This window comes from Adiantum capillus-veneris, chromosome 10 (genome assembly GCF_014529385.1).
Source record: "Adiantum capillus-veneris isolate H3 chromosome 10, ASM1452938v2, whole genome shotgun sequence".
Lineage (NCBI taxonomy): Eukaryota > Viridiplantae > Streptophyta > Polypodiopsida > Polypodiales > Pteridaceae > Adiantum > Adiantum capillus-veneris.
This window is the reverse complement of record NC_140940.1, coordinates 70712016-70729778: the sequence shown is the minus strand read 5'-3', so window position 1 is coordinate 70729778 and position 17763 is coordinate 70712016. Positions and strand designations below refer to the sequence as shown.

The 17763-nt window shown below is 44.5% G+C and overlaps 1 protein-coding gene across 2 annotated transcripts in view; it reads right to left on the bottom strand.

Annotated features, from left to right (window-relative positions):
- Positions 1–214: 214 nt before the first annotated feature.
- Positions 215–17763, bottom strand: part of LOC147449035 (uncharacterized) — a 71023-nt gene continuing 53474 nt past the window's right edge. The window contains exon 2 of one of the 2 annotated variants that reach the window (XM_086521481.1): positions 215–1035. In XM_086521481.1, the coding sequence (XP_086377607.1) occupies positions 749–1035 (287 nt within the window). In that variant the 3' untranslated portion in view covers positions 215–748. The remainder of the gene's footprint in view (positions 1036–17763) is intronic. The other variant, XM_086521480.1, reaches the window with a different exon arrangement.

Sequence of the window (17763 nt, the reverse complement as noted above, 5' to 3'; positions counted from 1 at the left end):
TGCTATGACTTTTGACTTCTTCAATTGTTTTGGCATTCTAATCATAGACAATGCACGGATGCACATAGGATTTCAGAAAATCTGGTATAGCGTATATTCTCTCTTCAAGTCAAAGATACTACAACTGCATTCATACCTAAACCTTGCCAAAACATATATGTAAAGGTCATAGCTAACACAGTTAAAATATAAGTAACTCTTGTGCATATTTTACTTCACAAGTGAGCACGAGTCCCACATACCGTGTACACAATCATGAAATCACCTTCTTGACGAAACAAATCGCCAAATGATCAAATGATCTTTACTGTTTCCTTCTATTTACTTCTTACAATGATAGGCGCACGGTTTTCTGAATTCTAAAAGCTGATCTTTAATGGACAAGATGTTGAAATGGAATAGCAAATACACAATAATAATGAGCTTCGCAAATGTGAACATATCTCAAATTAATTTCTGTCTAAATTAGCTGAAGTGTCTGTGAATATTAGTAATCAAGTGTTTGAAACTTTCCAAGAAAATTTTAAAAAACTTTCCATGAGCCCATCTATCCTTCACTGCAACACCCCCAGTCTAGATTCTATCGCGACATAGAAGAGATTCACTTAAAAACAATTCACAATTCAAGAGAAAGTCGACATGGCTCGGCGTCCAAATGCTCTGAGAAGTGAGTCCCCCTTGGGTCACTTATAAAGATTACAAGGGGTGCGAAAAGAAGAGCCCCAAAAGCATGAAACTCAAAAGCAATTCAGTCCCAAAAGCAACTGGTCTTTAAAAGATGTCGAAAGCACCAACGCCAATTACAAAAATCCGTACAGTCAGGCCACATCTGTAGCCGGTGTGAAACGTGGAAGTCCGTACATTGTGCCACATCAGCAAGCCAGTGCAAATCGCGGAGAGCCATATTGTCTGCCACGTCAACCTGTCTGTATAGTGTTGTCCACGTTAGCAAGGCTTGTACGCAGGGTGCTGCCACGTCATCATGTTTGTGAAATACCCCCTTCTTGAAAGAATTGTAATCGCCCTCGATTACACCTTCAAAACAGACAGAGGCCATAAACCAACTCAGTAGACACTGACTCTAAGTATCGACGCACTAGACATGACACATCTAGCACTTGTACAAATACGACAATTACATCACATGCACAGAAAAATTCATTCTAAATCTCAGACTATGACTACCAGCAACATATTAGTAACTGCATCTAGATCCATCCCGGACCTCACCGATGCCGGATTAACTAACCATTATTGCGATCATGTCTATAGAGATTTATGAGACCGAAATGCTGCAGTCATTTCGTCCTTCAGTTCCTACACTCAAACAAGTCAAATGAGAGAGTACAAAGCAATCATGTTCAGTTTCGGGCATTCCGTTTCATAAAGTCGTATAGTAGCATATTGTCAGCCCATTAGTATCTCTCAAACCCAAAGGGAACGTCAGTGACCTTATTCAATCGAGGTTATCTGTTGACAAACAAGCGGAGTGACACCCCTCTTGTCACGTGACACATCCAACCCTATGTGTCCGTGGACAAGCTACAGCATGATCAGGGTTCAGTCAGTCCAGTCAGTCTAGATTTAGAAGTGATCTGGCACTTTTGTGAGTCTATTCGTACACCGTGCATGCCCAGTCACTTAGTGTAGATGCATATCCTTTGGTTGCACACAGCATGATCATCAGTATTCCCATCAGAATCCATCAGATTCCATCAGGGGAATTTTCCAGTGCATTTAGCCTCTTTTACCTATTTTTGACATTTTTCACTTATTAATTTAAGTGACTTTCCAACCAAAGTAGGTAGGGCAATTTTACTAAGTTTGTATATAAGCAAACTAGAGCTAGCACTATTTGGCAGAAGAGGCAACAAGAGCCAAGCTCAGCAGGCAACTTCTCACAAGAACCTTGGTGGACTTTCCCCTCCAAGCAGCAGATTCCCTGACCTAGCGTTTTTGCACAGCATCCCCAGCCTGGCGTTTTTGCATTAGATCTGCATCGCCACAGTACCCAGCACCTAGCGTTTTGCAAGGACCAACTTTGCTAGCGTTTTTTATCATCAGCTACACTAGCGTTTTTGGTTTTCAACGGCAAATAAAGACCGGCAGTATTCACCTAAAGTGTAGCAGATTCAGCCCGGTAAAGACCTCAGTTTTTAGACATGAAGAACCTCAGTTTTCAGCCCCAAACCTGCAGATTTTCAGCGTCAAAGACCCACAGAAAAGAGCCCCCGAATCAGCGTTTTTGACTCAGTCGCAGATTTCAGCCCACAGCGTTTTTGGACAGCAGTAGAGAGATTGCAGATTTCAGCCCTTAGGTCGGTTTCGTCATCACCGTCGTCATCGTCAACATAGCCTAGACTTGCATCAGTCTCATGCATACCATTTGTACCAGATTGTGCAATCATAAGTAGACTACTCTCGCCGACGAGAGTGGGGCCTTCGGAGGAGGGTTTTACAACGTCTCTGGTGTCGTATCTCTCTTCTCTCTCGATCTCTCAGTCTCATACACTTGCACGCACAGTGTCCACTCACTTTGTTTGTGATCATAGCACTCCCTCATTAAGAACGGAAGGCTATACCTTCCATAAGAACAAAAGGAACCTTGACCACAGTTCGGAGCACTCATCTTGAGCAAAGCGCAAACAATCATTCCGTTGCACCTAACATTGGTATCAGAGCTTTGGCAGTGTTCTGTATCACTCAAGGAAAGAACCACAGAAAAAAAAAAATTGGCTTGTTGCAGTCGTACGAACCCAAGTTCGCTTGGGCATGTCGATTCCTAATCGTGGTTTTGAAGAGTGATAGGAATCCCAAGAAAGAAGGGCTTGTACAGCCTCCCCTTGTGTCTCTTTTCACTCATTGAGAGCGGACCGTGCACTTAGCGGCCGGCCAATCGACGTGAGGTGGGAAAAAGCAACCTTGGTGTGAGCGCAAGGCCACCAAGGCGTGCGCCCGCAGAAAGGAGTAGAACTCGGGTGAAGAGAAGATCCTTCTCAAACGCGGTTTGCAAGCGAAAGAAAACCTCAAGACCCTCAAGACCACAAGAACCCACGACTTCAGAATGCTCATCACTCGAAGCGGAATGGATACTTCGCTTGGAGGTGATGAGCATGAGAGAGGCGAAGAAGAATTTTTCCCACCATGAGGTTTTTCCGACCCTCCCCCTTCCCCATCTACGCCAAGGATTGCACTAACTCCTATGGAGGAGTTGGAGCACATGTTTATGGACAGAAAGTTAGAACGCGAAGCAAGACACGCAAAAAGAAAAGCAAAAATAGAGCGTGAACACGAAGAAAGAGTGGCAGCATACATCGCGAAGCCAAAGCAAGACAAGAACAGAGCAATCAACACATGAAAGAGTTCTTGCGACTCTTTTCTCAAGTTCAGGCATAGATGCAAGAGATTCGGGAAAAGGAGACTCTCTCAATCTCTTCTTCTCCCAAGCATGACACACAGGATTTGCATGATTATGAGAAGCATGATGAATTGGATGCCAATGATTTGAATGATGATGAGCATGATGATTTGGATGACACTGACAAGCATGATGATTTGCATGATCAAGATGTGATTTCTCAGGAGCATAATGATTTGCATGAAGATGAAGTGATTGTTCACAAGGATGATGTGTTAGTGGATGCTTTTTCTAGCGAAGCTAACCTCGTTGTAGATTCAATCAATCACGAAGAACCGATCTTGGCTTTCGAGTCGAGGTCCAAAGAACCCCCACAAGACGATTCGATCATTCAGGAAGAACAGATCTTGGCTCTCGAGCCTAGGTCCAAAGAACCCTCACATGAAGTATTATGTGTTCGCATGATTGATACGCACGCATTGTACGAGTGTTTCATTCGTGATCGTTTCCTGTATTTTAGTCAGCGTCTTATGTGATCCCTTTTACTAGGCATGACATATTGTATGTTGAGCACGTTTCACTCACGAATGTATGCGGATTTTTCATGCAAAGCTGAAAAGTATGCATTCAAGGAAGTCACATTCCCTGTCTCTTCCTTGGCATGACACATTCATTGAAAGAGCACATGAAAGTATGAGCACCAAGCATGTGCATTTCCGTTGTGAATTGCCATAGTTGATTGATTTAGATCATAAGAGAAAGATTCGATCTCATTGTTTGCATGTATGTGGTGAACAGGTTAGCACTCCGTCTCTTTGTTCATCTACATTGCATGCACAGTCTATTAGGACGACAAGATTTTTTCCACTCACTTTACATGGAATGAGTATGTTCATGTTTTTGTGTTGGAAATGGTTCCAAGAATTTTCATCCCTGGAGATTCTTGAAGAAAAAAGAAGCATGACACTCGACGAAGTTGAAGCATTGAAGGAGCCACACAAGACTTTGTGTCGCTTTCGACGCAGCCCAAAGAAGCAAGCATTGCAGACCTTTATGAAGTTCAAGTACCGCACGACCCACACATCCAAGTGAGCCGACGAAGAGTCCTTTCCACGATTCCGGATGCTATTGGCGATCTCCCTCGACGCCATACAGTTCGGTACCACTACCTCACTTTGAAAAGGAGGGGATGTCACGTGACACATCCAATCCTATGTGTCCGTGGACAAGCTACAGCATGATCAGGGTTCAGTCAGTCCAGTCAAGATTTAGAAGTGATCTGGCACTTTTGTGAGTCTATTCGTACACCGTGCATGCCCAGCCACTTAGTGTAGATGCATATCCTCTGGTTGCACACAGCATGATCATCAATATTCCCATCAGAATCCATCAGATTCCATCAGGGGAATTTTCTAGTGCATTAAGCCTCTTTTACCTATTTTTTGACATTTTTCACTTATTAATTTAAGTGACTTTCCAACAAAAGTAGGTAGGGCAATTTTACTAAGTTTGTATATAAGCAAACTAGAGCTAGCACTATTTGGTAGAAGAGGCAACAGGAGCTAAGCTTAGCAGGCAACTTCTCACAAGAACCTTGGTGGACTTTCCCCTCCAAGCAGCAGATTCCCTAACCTAGCGTTTTTGCACAGCATTCCCAGCCTGGCGTTTTTTGCATCAGATCTGCATCGCCAACAGTACCCAGCACCTAGCGTTTTGCAAGGACCAGCTTTGCTAGCGTTTTTTATCATCAGCTACACTAGCATTTTTGGTTTTCAGCAGCAGATAAAGACCGGCAGTATTCACCTGAAGTGTAGCAGATTCAACCCGGTAAAGACCTCAGTTTTTAGCCATGAAGAACCTCAATTTTCAGCCCTAAACCTGCAGATTTTCAGCGTCAAAGAACCACAAAAAAGAGCCCCCGAATCGACGTTTTTGACTCAGTCGCAAATTTCAGCCCATAGCATTTTTGGACAGCAATAGAAAGATTGAAGATTTCAGCCCTTAGGTCGGTTTCGTCATCGTCGACATAGCCTAGACTTGCATCAGTCTCATGCATACCATTTGTACCAGATTGTGCAATCATAAGTAGACCACTCTCGCCGACGAGAGTGGGGCCTTCGGAGGAGGGTTTTACAACGTCTCTCGTGTCGTATCTCTCTTCTCTCTCGATCTCTCAGTCTCATACACTTGCACGCAGAGTGTCCACTCACTTTGTTTGTGATCATAGCACTCCCTCATTAAGAACGGAAGGCTCTACCTTCAATAAGAACAAAAGGAACATTGAGCACAGATCGGAGCACTCATCTTGAGCAAAGCGCAAACATTCAGTCCGCTGCACCTAACACCTCTTATGAAATCGCTCTGCAATAGATTCAACCTTGCTATGTTTCGGGTTCTATCGAAGTAGACGATGCTAAACCGAATGCTTCAAGGTAAAGTTTCAAAATCTGAGGAGTATCTGCTAGGTCCTCCTCCTCCATCCACTTCACATCTAATGTCGGATAGTTCTTGAATTTAACCAAGAACCCCCGAATCACTTTACCTTTCATCTTTCTTTCCTTGTGTGCCAAAAGCTGTTCAAGAACGAGTATCTCCTCCCTCTCTTCCACTTTGGGTTGCTCATTAGACTCCCCATCAACTGGCACCTCACCTTTAAAAGGTTTCAAGAGACTCACATGGAATGCATTGTGAATCTTCCAAGTATTGGGCTGCTTGAGTCGAAAGGAGATATCATTTATCTTTTTTTAAATCTGGAAAGGACCATAATACCTCATGCTAAGCTTTGGAAAAAGCCATTCCTTTCCCTTTCATATCCTTAGTCATGCCTTCTCAACACGTATGAGCACCCAATCGTCTTCCTTTAATTTCAAATCTCGTCAATGTCGATTTGCTGCCTTCTTATGTTGTTCTTGAGATTTCTCTAAAGCCTTGCAAACCTTGGCAAAAGCAGTGTCCAAGTCCCTCATGTACTGGTCGGCTTCAAAAATCTTGTCTTTAGTGTTGAGAAAGGGTGATACCTTCGAAGCACCTTCAATTATCTCAAATGGCGCCTTCCCTGTCGAAGAGTGAACCGTGTTGTTGTAGGCACGTTCCACCAAAGGAAAAACAATTTCCCATTGAGTCTTCTGATCAGAGATGTAAGACTTCAATAAATCCACAACAACTGAATTTGCAATCTCACATTCCCCATTTGTTTGCGGGTGAAATGATGACAAGAATTGCAACCGTGTGCAATGTTCTTCCAAAAATCCCTCCAAAACAAACTCGTGAATCAGGGATCTCTGTCGAAGGCTATCAGGCATGCCACGTAATCGAAATATTTGTGCAATGAACAATTTTCTTCACTGGAATGAACTTAGCTTGCTTGCTAAATCTGTCAATGACAATCCAAATGCCATCGTGCCCACTGTGTGTCTTCACGAGATCAAAGATGAAATCCATTGCAATACTGTCCTGGGGGCGGGTGGGAAGGGGTTAAGGCTGTAGTAATCCCTGTGCTTTATGCATGTCAAACTTGACCTTTTGGCATACTAAACAACTGCGAACAAAGTCGTCCACATTCTTCTTGAGTCTCGGCCAAAAGAAATAACGCTCCACACCTTTCAAGGTGGTGTCATCCAATGCCGCTGTGACTCGTAAATGGTGGACAATGGTACTCAGTCAAAACGCTCCACACCTTTCAAGGTGGTGTCATCCAATGCCGCGGTGACTCATAAATGGTGCACAATGGCACTCGGTCAAAACCTTTTCCCTCAATGGTTGTAAAACACACAACATTGTTTTCTTCATGAAGTAGCCATCCCGTATGGAATATCCTGGCACTATCTCCCCATTCTGCATCCGAGTAAACACATCGGAAAAATCCGGATCAGTGGAGTACTGCTCAACCATATCCTTGAAGCTTCTATGATGTGTCACGGAAATAGCCAAGACGAGGGGCTTCCGAGACAATGCATCTACCACTAAGTTTTTAAGTCCCTGAACTGTGACAAGATGTTAGCCCACCTCGTCTGCTTTTCCGAAAGCTGCTTCTGTAACAAGAAGTAGCGTAAACTCTGATGATCAGTAACGACAGTGAAATGGGCTCCGAATAGGTAATGTCACCACTGAGTAAGAGCATGGATCATTGCCAATAGCTCTTTCTCATAAATCTGTGCTACCAATTCTGACCTTGAAAACATTCTACTTTCATAAGCAATCACATGGCCTTCTTGCATCAAGACCGCTCCCAGACTACGACCACAAGCATCACAATAAACTTTGAATGGCTTTTGCAAGTCTGGCAAAGCCAACACTGGTCCAATAGTGAGGTTTTCTTTAAGTGTCTGAAAGGCAGTCACCTCTGTCGGTCCCCACAAGAAAGGGACGCCTTTCTGAATCAATAAGTGCAAAGGGGAAGCTACTTTTGCAAACTTCCGAATGAACAGCCGGTAGTAAGAACACAAGCCCAAAAAGCTTCTAACTTCACGAACATTCTTCAAGTCTGCCAATCGCGGATAGTCTCAATTTTGGCGGGGTCCATTTGTACTCCTGCTGTTGAGACGATCTGTCCCAGAAAGTGTATCTCCAACAAGGAAAACTCGCTCTTTTTGGCATTGATAACTAATCGGTGATCATCCAATGCCTGAAATACCTGTAGCAGATGGTGTCGATGCTCTGCTTCGTCCTTGGAGAAAACTATAATATCATCAAAGAAAGTGCCCACAAAAGATCGATGCTCTCGGAAAATCCTATCCATCATTCAGTTGAAGTCGCTGGAGCACTGGTAAGTCCAAAAGGCATCACCAAAAATTCGTATAAACCAAAGCTTGTCCAAAAGGCTGTCTTGTAGACATCTCCCAAACCGATTTTAATCTGATGATATCCGCTTTTCAAATCAATCCTATTGAAACAAGAGGATCCATGAAGTCGATCAAAAATATCATCGATCCTTGGAATCGGTAATCTGCTCTGTAGTCAATGCACATCCTCCAAGATCCGTCTTTCTTTGGTACCAGTAAAATCGGAGAACAGTAGGGTGAAGTACTCAGTTGGATGAGACTATTTCAAGAAGGTCTTTCACTTGGTTCATGATTTCTTCATTCTGGGCTCAGCTAACACAGTAAGGTGGCCGGTTCGGTGGTGTGCTTCGAGGAATCAGATCAATAGTATGGTCCTCAGGACGAGATGGGGGTAACTCGCCTAGCAGGCCTTCTGAAAAACAATCAGCATGTGTGCAGAAATTCTTGTCGTTCTCTGTCTAATTCAAACATGTTCGCTCATTGTTCATCATTCAGTTCTTTCAAGTAGATCGAGTAAACAAAAAGATTGGATTTCATTAATTTTGAAATGGCCGAAGGCGATACAATAGAAACGACTCGCCCTTCTCATTTGTCAAAGTCGCTTTCTTGATCCGATAGTCGACCACGGATTGTTCTTATGGTACCAAGGGATTCCTAGAAGGACGTCACACCCTTCCAAAGGCATGACATAAAAGTCCCCGTGCCCTAAATACCCCTGACAATGCAAACGAAGTTTTCCAATGATAGGGGTAATGGCTACATACCGTCCGGGCGCCGCTAGAACTGCATCTGCCAGTAACCCCATCCTGTCGGGCGTAATCTCAAGCCGCGCCGCCAATTCAGGTAAAATGAAGTTAGCCTTGACTCCTCTATCAAGAAAGATAAGGGCTTCCTGATCTTTCACTTTGCCCCATGCATGCCAAAGTTCTATACGTACATCTGGTTTGGGTCCGTTTCCATACAATCCGGTACCAGTCCTGCTTTCATCTTGCCTTTTTTGCCACGTTCCTCTACTGCTCTAGAACTCCCTGGCCTGTCTTTAGTGAGTCCTTGTTGTGCCTTTTTGGGACACTTTGCGGAGATGTGCCCTTGTTCCCCGCAACCAAAACACTTCTCCTCCTTGAGATAGTTATCCCTCTCTCTAAGAGTCAATCGGGATCGTGTATCTTTTCTTTTCCAAGAAAAAGATCCTTCTATTAGTTAATGAAACTGCACATAGGGCTACGACCATCTCTGCTAGAGAGGGCTACAACAATCATAAGGGGGAGACTCTCCCAATGAAAAAACAAACCATGTACAATGAGGCTAAATCAAGAGATGAAAGCCACACAAGTGGACGGTAGTGCCATCTCAGCACACCCTCGACCATGGTGAAAAAAGGCCCAGGGCGCCAGAGTTGAAGGAAAGCCTCTCTACGCTCCTGCATGCAATCGAAGCTGCCCTGGAGTCTCTCAAACTGTCCTCTAAGATTATGGACCACCTCTAGCCAAAAGATCTCGAACAATCTCTACTTGTGGTACAGGGTGAGCCTCAAAGATGCGAAAGCAGCGGGCCCGCCAAATGAACCAGAGTGTCACGCCACAGATGAGCTCCCAACACTCCTCTCTCTCACTGCACCACTCTTGTGGAGTAATCTCTGTAGCAGCCTGGAGAGTAGGTTGACCCCCCTGCATCACTATCATTCTGCTGGTGGAGGATAGCTCATACTGAAGTGCCCATTGATGAGCGCGCGACGGTGTGTGCAAGTGAAAAAGTATGCGAGGAAGTGCAGTGTGTGTGCAGAGAGGGGAGGCGAAGGCCAACAGGAGAGGAAGCGCTAGCAGAAGAGAGAGGGCACATAAGTTTTTCAAGGGGATAAGTTAGTGAGTTGTTTGAAACTCACTTACCCTTTATTATTTGTATAAGGACCAATTTAATAAGTTAGTGGCCAAGTTCAATGTGAACTTGGCCAAAGGTTAGTAACCTTTAAAATGTACATTAAAGAGGGCCATTTGGGCCTTTAACCCAACAACCTCCCACTTAAAGGCATAAATGGCGCCTTCAAGCTACGTGACTCCCACCATCTCAATGCATAGATGATGGTGTGCTTTGGGTAAGTACTTAGTGAGAGCATCTGCTGAATTTTGTGATGTATGGACCTTAACCAATGTAATAAGGCCATCCTCAAGCACTTCTCGTATGAAGTGATACCGCACATCAATATGCTTTGTGCGTACATGAAACATGGCGTTCTTTGCCAGACATATGGCACTCTAGCTATCACAACCAAGCATAGGTGCCTTGGCAGGCAAACCAAACTCACTGCATAGGCATGCTAACCAAATAGCTTCTTTGGAAGCCTCAGTGGCTGAAATATATTCAGCCTCTGTCGTAGACAATGCAACAATCTTTTGCAATCTAGAACACCATGAAACAGCACCTCCCGCAAGAGTAAATACATAGCCACTTGTGGATTTCCGTGTATCCACATCACCAGCCATGTCAGAGTCACAAAATCCCTTCAACTCCATTGGTCCTTTACCATAGCAGAGGCATTTGTTTTTAGTCCCTTTCAAGTACCTCATAATGGACTTTACTGCATCCCAATGCAACTTGCCTGGATTAGCCATAAATCGGCTCACAACTCCCACTGCATGGGCTATGTCAGGCCTAGTAGCAACCATAGCATACATAAGTGAACCACAAGCTGAAGCATAAGGCACACTTTGCATGCCATTGGCTTCTTCCTTTGACTTGGGACAATCATCCTTGGAGATGTTAACATATGGTTGTAATGGCACACCAAGAGGCATTGCTTCAGCCATGTTAAATCTGTCCAGCACCTTTTCAATGTACTTTCTTGCGACAAATACAATAGGCGCTTGTCTCTTTGCCGTGTAACACGCACTCCAAGTATATGTTCAGCTGCCTCAAGGTCTTTCATTGAAAACGCAGATTTCACCTGCCCTTTAAGAGCATCTACAGTGCTTCTTTTCTTTGCAGCTATCAACATATCGTCTACATAGAGCACAAGAATGATCGGCCTACCATCCTCATCATGTTTGGTATACAAACAATGGTCTGCATGGCTTCGAAGCGATCAAACTTCTTGTACCACTGTCTACATGATTGTTTCAGCCCATACAAGCTTCTATTGAGCATACATACCAAATGTTCCTTGCCAGGAATAACAAAACCCTCGGGTTGCTTCATGTAAAGCTCTTCTTCCACATCACCATGCAAGAAAGCGGTATGTACATTCATTTGGTCCATTTCCAAATCAAGAGCAGCCACAATGGAAAACAATATACGCAAAGTGGTCATCTTCACAACAGGAGAGAACACTTCTTAAAAGTCTATGCCCTTGGTTTGAACATATCCCTTTGCAACAAGCCTTGCCTTATACTTGGGTTTTGCATCAACAGTCTTGATTTTATACACCCATTTGTTAGGAATAGCCTTCCTTCCTTTGGGCAATTCAACCAAATCCCAAGTATGATTAGCATGCAAAGCTTTACTCTCTTCCTGCATAGCAAGCTCCCACTTGTCGCTGTGCTCACATGTCTTTGCCTCTTTATACGTAAGAGACTCTCCCTCATCTGTCAACATAATGTAATGCAAAGAGGGGTCATATCGACTCACAAGCCGTCTTTGACGAGTAGACCGCCTCACCGAATGATCCACATTATCCGGCAAAAGGTTTACATCAGGTGGCACGACAAAATCATCAACAATGGGCTATTGTACATCATTTTCAGCACCATTTTCAACATTGTTTCTTGGCTGCAAATGCCCTTCAGGAGCCTCAATTTGCTGTCCAACATCATCTGGCTCAAACCACTGGAGCATCTACATTTTCAACCATTCGTGGTGCATGTTGAGGGTCAAAATTAGGCCTAACAGGTGGCTGGTCATGTTGAAATTTCACCCTTTTATGGTCATGGTTTGAGGCACAATTGTTTTGAAGCAGCCTTGCCTCATTAAAAACATCTCGGTTGCGTACAACCCTTTTGAGCTGAGGTAACCAAATCCTATAACCCATTTCGCCTTCTTCACCATATCCCATGAAGAGGCCTTTAATGGACTTCGCATCTAGTTTACTCCTCAACTCGGGTCTAACATGCACAAAAGCTTCGCAACCAAAAATGCGTAAGTGATCATATGAAGCAGGCTTGCCAGACCAAACCTCTTCAGGGATGTCACCTTTCCAGGACATGTGAGGGGATCAATTGCATATATGCACTGCAGTTTTCAAAGCTTCTCCCCAAAATCCATGAGAGAGATTAGCTGTGGATAGCATGCATCTCACCCTCTCACAAAGTGTCCTATTGAATCTTTAAGCCACACCATTAGAAGAGGGGCTGTATGGCACAGTAAGCTCCCTCTTAATGCCCAAATTTTCACAAAACTTGTTAAATTCAGCACTTGTGTACTCCCTCTCATTGTCTGTACGCAAGCATTTTAGCTTTCTATCTGTTTGGGTGGTCACAAATGCATGAAATCTCTTAAACGCAGCAAAGGCTTCATCCTTAGACTTAAGCAAATAAACCCAAATTTTCCTAGAATGATCGTCAACAAAGGAGACAAAATAACATGCACCACCCATAGACTTAGTAGGCATGCTACATACATCAGAATGTACAAGATCAAGCACACAAGGTTTACGAGAGACACCAGAGTAATAAGAACGCTTTACTTGCTTGCCATATTGACATTCATTACAAAAGTCAAGCTTTGTGCCTTTAGCATCAAGCTTGTTCAAAGTACAAAGCTTAGAAAAGCCCTTTTGGCTCATATGGCCAAGCCTCTTGTGCCACAACTCCATGTGAGAGTTAATTTCAGCCAATGCAACAAACTTACCCAACACGGCCTTTCCATGCATGCAGTAAAGTGTCCTTTCTTTGTGCCCTTTACAATCAACCTTGAGCCTTTGGTCATTTTCCATGATCCTCTCTCAAACAAGATGTTGTAACCATGCATATCCATCTGACGAACAGAAAGCAGACTCTTCTTGATTCCCGGCACATATCTAACATCATGCAAGACAAGCTCATTTGTGCCATCTATGGAGAGATGCACAGTGCCAATACCCTCAATGGAACATGCATGATTGTTTCCAAGGTATACATGGCCACGCTTGCCTACATCAAAAGTAGAGAAACACTCCTTGATAGGAGTCACATGAAATGAAGCACCGGAATCAACAATCCAAGTCTGGGACAATGCATCATTGACAGTCAACAAAGCATCAATAAGATCACTCTTGGTGATCTTCATGTCCTGTGAATGAACATTGAGAGAGGCATCATAGTCATAAGCGTCATCATCTGACAAAGTGGCACACAAGATGTCCTCTACATCTGACAGCTCCTCAATCACGACACTAAAAGCCACATTGGCCTTCTCTTTATCCTTTGAGCTATCCTGTGCATCTGCCTTGACTTCCTTTTTCACTTTCTTTTTGTCTCCGCCATTCTTTTTTCTTTCTAACTGAGCTTTATAGTACCTGCAATCGGGTTTCTTGTGACCTTTCCTGCCACGTTGATAGCAAGTCACATCACCCTTGCCTTTGCTTGCATTTCCCCTTTCTTTACTCTTACTCTTACTCCTTTGTGCATAAGCATTCTTCTTTTCTGTCTTGCCTCTAACCATGTTGGCAGAGCTACCTCCCTCTCCACTTGCTTTCCTCCTGATTTCTTCATTCAAGATAGAACCCCTAACACCATCAAAGGTCAAATTGGGGTTATTGGACAACGAAACCACCAAAGTTTCCCATGACTAAGGTAAGGTCATAAGCAAGAAGATAGCTTTCATCTTATCATCAAAACGGGGCAAGCCAGAATCCTGTAACTACGACAAAGTACCTGCGAACAATGACAAGTGCTCTGCCGTGCTCTTAGACTCATCTAGTTGCATGCCAACAAGTTTTCGCATCAAGTGCACCTAGTTAATAAGCGTTGTATTTTCATACATTCCCTTTAACTTCTCCCACACATCAAAAGCAGTCGTGAGACCTTTTACATCAATGACGGTCTCATCGGTCATGGCCATTTTTTTGTATGTAACGACCTTCCTGTTCATGCTAACCCATGCTTCATCCGTCATATTCTGTGGCTTCACCTGTTCAAGTGCCCCTTCGCAATCCTTAAGGAATAGGATTCCCTGAATCCTATCTTTCCAAAGATCAAAACTTGTTCTGTCGAACCTCCTAATCTCAAAGAGTTTCTTCACATCCGAAGAAGATGAGGCCATAGTTGCACGAAATAAGAGGGATAATACGCTGAATTTCTGGGAAAAATGCGCAAAAAACGGAGTATAGCCTCACAGAGATGTGCACTACAGCTCCAAATGGTCACAGGAGCAATTTGGGGCAAAATAGGTTGATTTGGGCACAAAATTCAATTTCTGAAATTTATGCGCAGGAAATTTCAGCGAGCGAATTTGTGCTCGAAAACAATAAATTTAGTTATTTTTTGCCTCAGAAGACATACATAAGGCTAATACGCAGCCTTTAGAAGCATGTAAGCACAAAAGCCCCAATTTGTAGCATCAAAATTGCATGAAATTGAGCCACAAATGGTCATACATCGACAAAATTTGTCAAATGTGCGTAGATTGCATCAATTTGCACTTTCCCCAATGTAATCGCACCATAAAAACACTTGCAAAAACCTGCGTAAATCTGAAATTTGCTTAAAACACCTGTTTTAGGGCTTGTTTTTTAGCAATTTCAGGGTTTTCGGGTAGCGGGGACTTAGCAAAAGTACTCCCACACCTTAATACATCATTTGCAAAACCTGTATTTTGCTGTCATAACCTGTAATTTGCTGTTTTTGACCTAATTTCAGCCTATTTTAGGTCAATTTTGGTTGCCGGGAGCTCTCTAGTGTCCGGGGACGAGTCCTTTGGCGACGAAATTGCAAAATCTCGCGTGAAAGTTGACTTTCTTGGCTGAACTTCAGCGTTTGCAGGTTTGGGGGCAAACCCTAATCGGGCTCTGATACCGGTTGATAAGCGTGTGGCGGTGTGTGCAAGTGAAAGAGCACGCGAGGAAGTGCAGTGTGTGTGCAGAGAGGGGAGGCGAAGGCCAACAGGAGAGGAAGCGCTAGCAGAAGAGAGAGGGCGCGTAAGTTTTTCAAGGGGATAAGTGAGTGAGTTGTTTGAAACTCACTTACCCTTTATTATTTGTATAAGGACCAATTTAATAAGTTAGTGGCCAAGTTCACATTGAACTTGGCCAAAGGTTAGTAACCTTTAAAATGTACATTAAAGGGGGCCATTTGGGCCTTTAACCCAACACCCAGCCCGTGAGAGTGGACCAAGCAGCTGCCCCAAGTGTACTGTCGTCCTGTGGAAAGAGCTGGCATCAGCCGAAGGACACGGAGCCAGACCTCTTGTGCCAAAGAACAATCCCAAATACAATGGCACTGACTCTCCACAGAATGGTCACAAGCTGCGCTTACTATCAAGAGACCACTATGTACAAGCCAGCTCCCAACTACTGTAGCTTGATGTGCAACCAGCTGATGCTCCGTGCAAGTAGGCTGATGCTGCTCCAGGCCTCTCCGCAGCTGCTCCCAAGAGCAGAGCAGACTCACAGCAAAACGGTCCTCCAGTCTCCTGCTCAGGCCAACTCTGCTCATCTCTGTGAAAATCCATCTGGTCGAAGGTCGCCAGGGGCCTCCAGCCTGAGGCACTCTAGCACTAAGCCGCTGAAGCAAAAACTCCTTCCAGGGCTCCTCCCCTGGAAGTAATCCTCTGACAACAAACTTCCCAATGTCACATGCACATCTAACCCTATGTGCACGTGGACAAGCTACTTTAGGTCTAGGGTTCAGGTCAGCTTAGGAAGTGTTTTGGCACCTTTGTGAGCCTGTGCGCAAGCCGTGCATGTCCAGGCACTTAGAGTAGTTGCATATCCTCTGGTTGCACACAGCATGATCATCAGCATTACAGTCAGTAGCCATCATGAGCATTTTACAGTGCACAGAACCCATTTTCCCTATTTTAGTAATTTTTCACTTATTATTAATAAGTGTCTTTGTTGGGAAACTCGGTAGGGCAAATTTCTAAGTTCTATAAAAGAAACCTAGTGCTAGCACTTTCTGGCAGAAGAGGTAGAAGAAGCCCGCAGCAAATCCTCGCCACGCGGTCAAATCAGCCAGCATTTTCAGTTTCAGCCCGCTGTTCGCAGATTTCAGCATCTGCGTTTTCAGCGCATCATCGTCGTGTCGCCGTCCTCGTCGACACAGTGTCAGAATTCAGCAGATAGCAGATTTGCAGATTTCATCCCCTAGCATGTTCAGATTTCAACCCGTCTCGTCATCGTCATCATTGTCGTCGACATCGTCGGCAAGTCCATTGAATCTAGACCATTGTACCAGATTTGTGCAATCCAAAGCATCGACCTCTCTCGCCATAGAGAGTGGGGCCCTTGAAGGAGGGTTTCACAACATTCTGGTGTCGTATTGCTCTCTCTCTCTCTCTCTCTCTCTCTCTCTCTCTCTCTCTCTCTCTCTCAGCACCTTCGTTCACAGTGTCATTCACTTTGTTTGTGATCATTTGCACTCTCTCATTAAAGGAACGGAAGGCTCTCCCTTCTGTAAGTAAAAGGAACCCTTGAGCACAGTTTGGAGCACTCATCTTGAGAAAAGTTCAACATTCACTTCCGTTGCATCTTACACCCAAGAAGGGCTCTACTCTGTTGTGCTAGGTCTATGATTACCAACCCTCCCTGAGAACAAGGAAGAGTGATGACCTACCAAGCCACTTTGGCCTGGGCTATCTGAGTGTCACGCCTTGACCAAAGGAAGTTCCTGATCATCCTCTCTACCTGGCTGATACAGGAACTTGAAAAGATCCAACAAGAAGTGATGTACCACATAGTAGCCAACAGCACCAGGTTGGCCACTACAACTCTGCCAGCCAGAGAACGTCGTGCGGAGCTCCAATGTAACAAATTCCTCCTGATCGACAGGAGGAGGGGAGAAATCTGCTGCTCAAGAGACAAGTCCAAGCCAACCTGACAGCCCAAGTACCGACCAGCAGTCCCTGGGGGAATCCGTCTGAAACCCTCACCCGGCAGCCAATTAGACGTAGGAGCACTACCAACTGAAAAAGCCACAGTCTTTCTCCAGTTGATCAGTGCGCCTGATGCACAACAAAAGGTCTCAAGACCCTGCTCACACCTGTGATGGTTGGCCTCCTCGCCCTCCAAGTACAATGCTGAGTCGTCTTCAAACTCAGCATCCAATAGCTCATCTCCCCGAATAGGGAGCGCTAAGCCACGTAGACCAACTTGTTGTGAAACCAAAAACCTTCTCATTGCCTCAGCATAGAACAGAAAGAGGAAGGGGGCAAGAGGGCAGCCCTGTCTAACAAAACGTGTGAGCATGAAACGATCTCCTCTACCACCAAAAAAAAAGTACCTGAGTATGTGCCCGTCTGTAGAGAGCTGACACACCTCTGATCCAAGCATCTGAGAAGCCTATCTTGCGCAGAGTGCCCTCCAAAAAGTCCCAGCCAACCCTATCGTAGGCCTTCTCAAATCGATAAGAAGTATCACCAGATCCTCAACACGGAGGCGTGCGAGGGCAGATGGCTCCCAGAAGGTAATGATGTTGTCAAGGATACTACGCTCCTTGA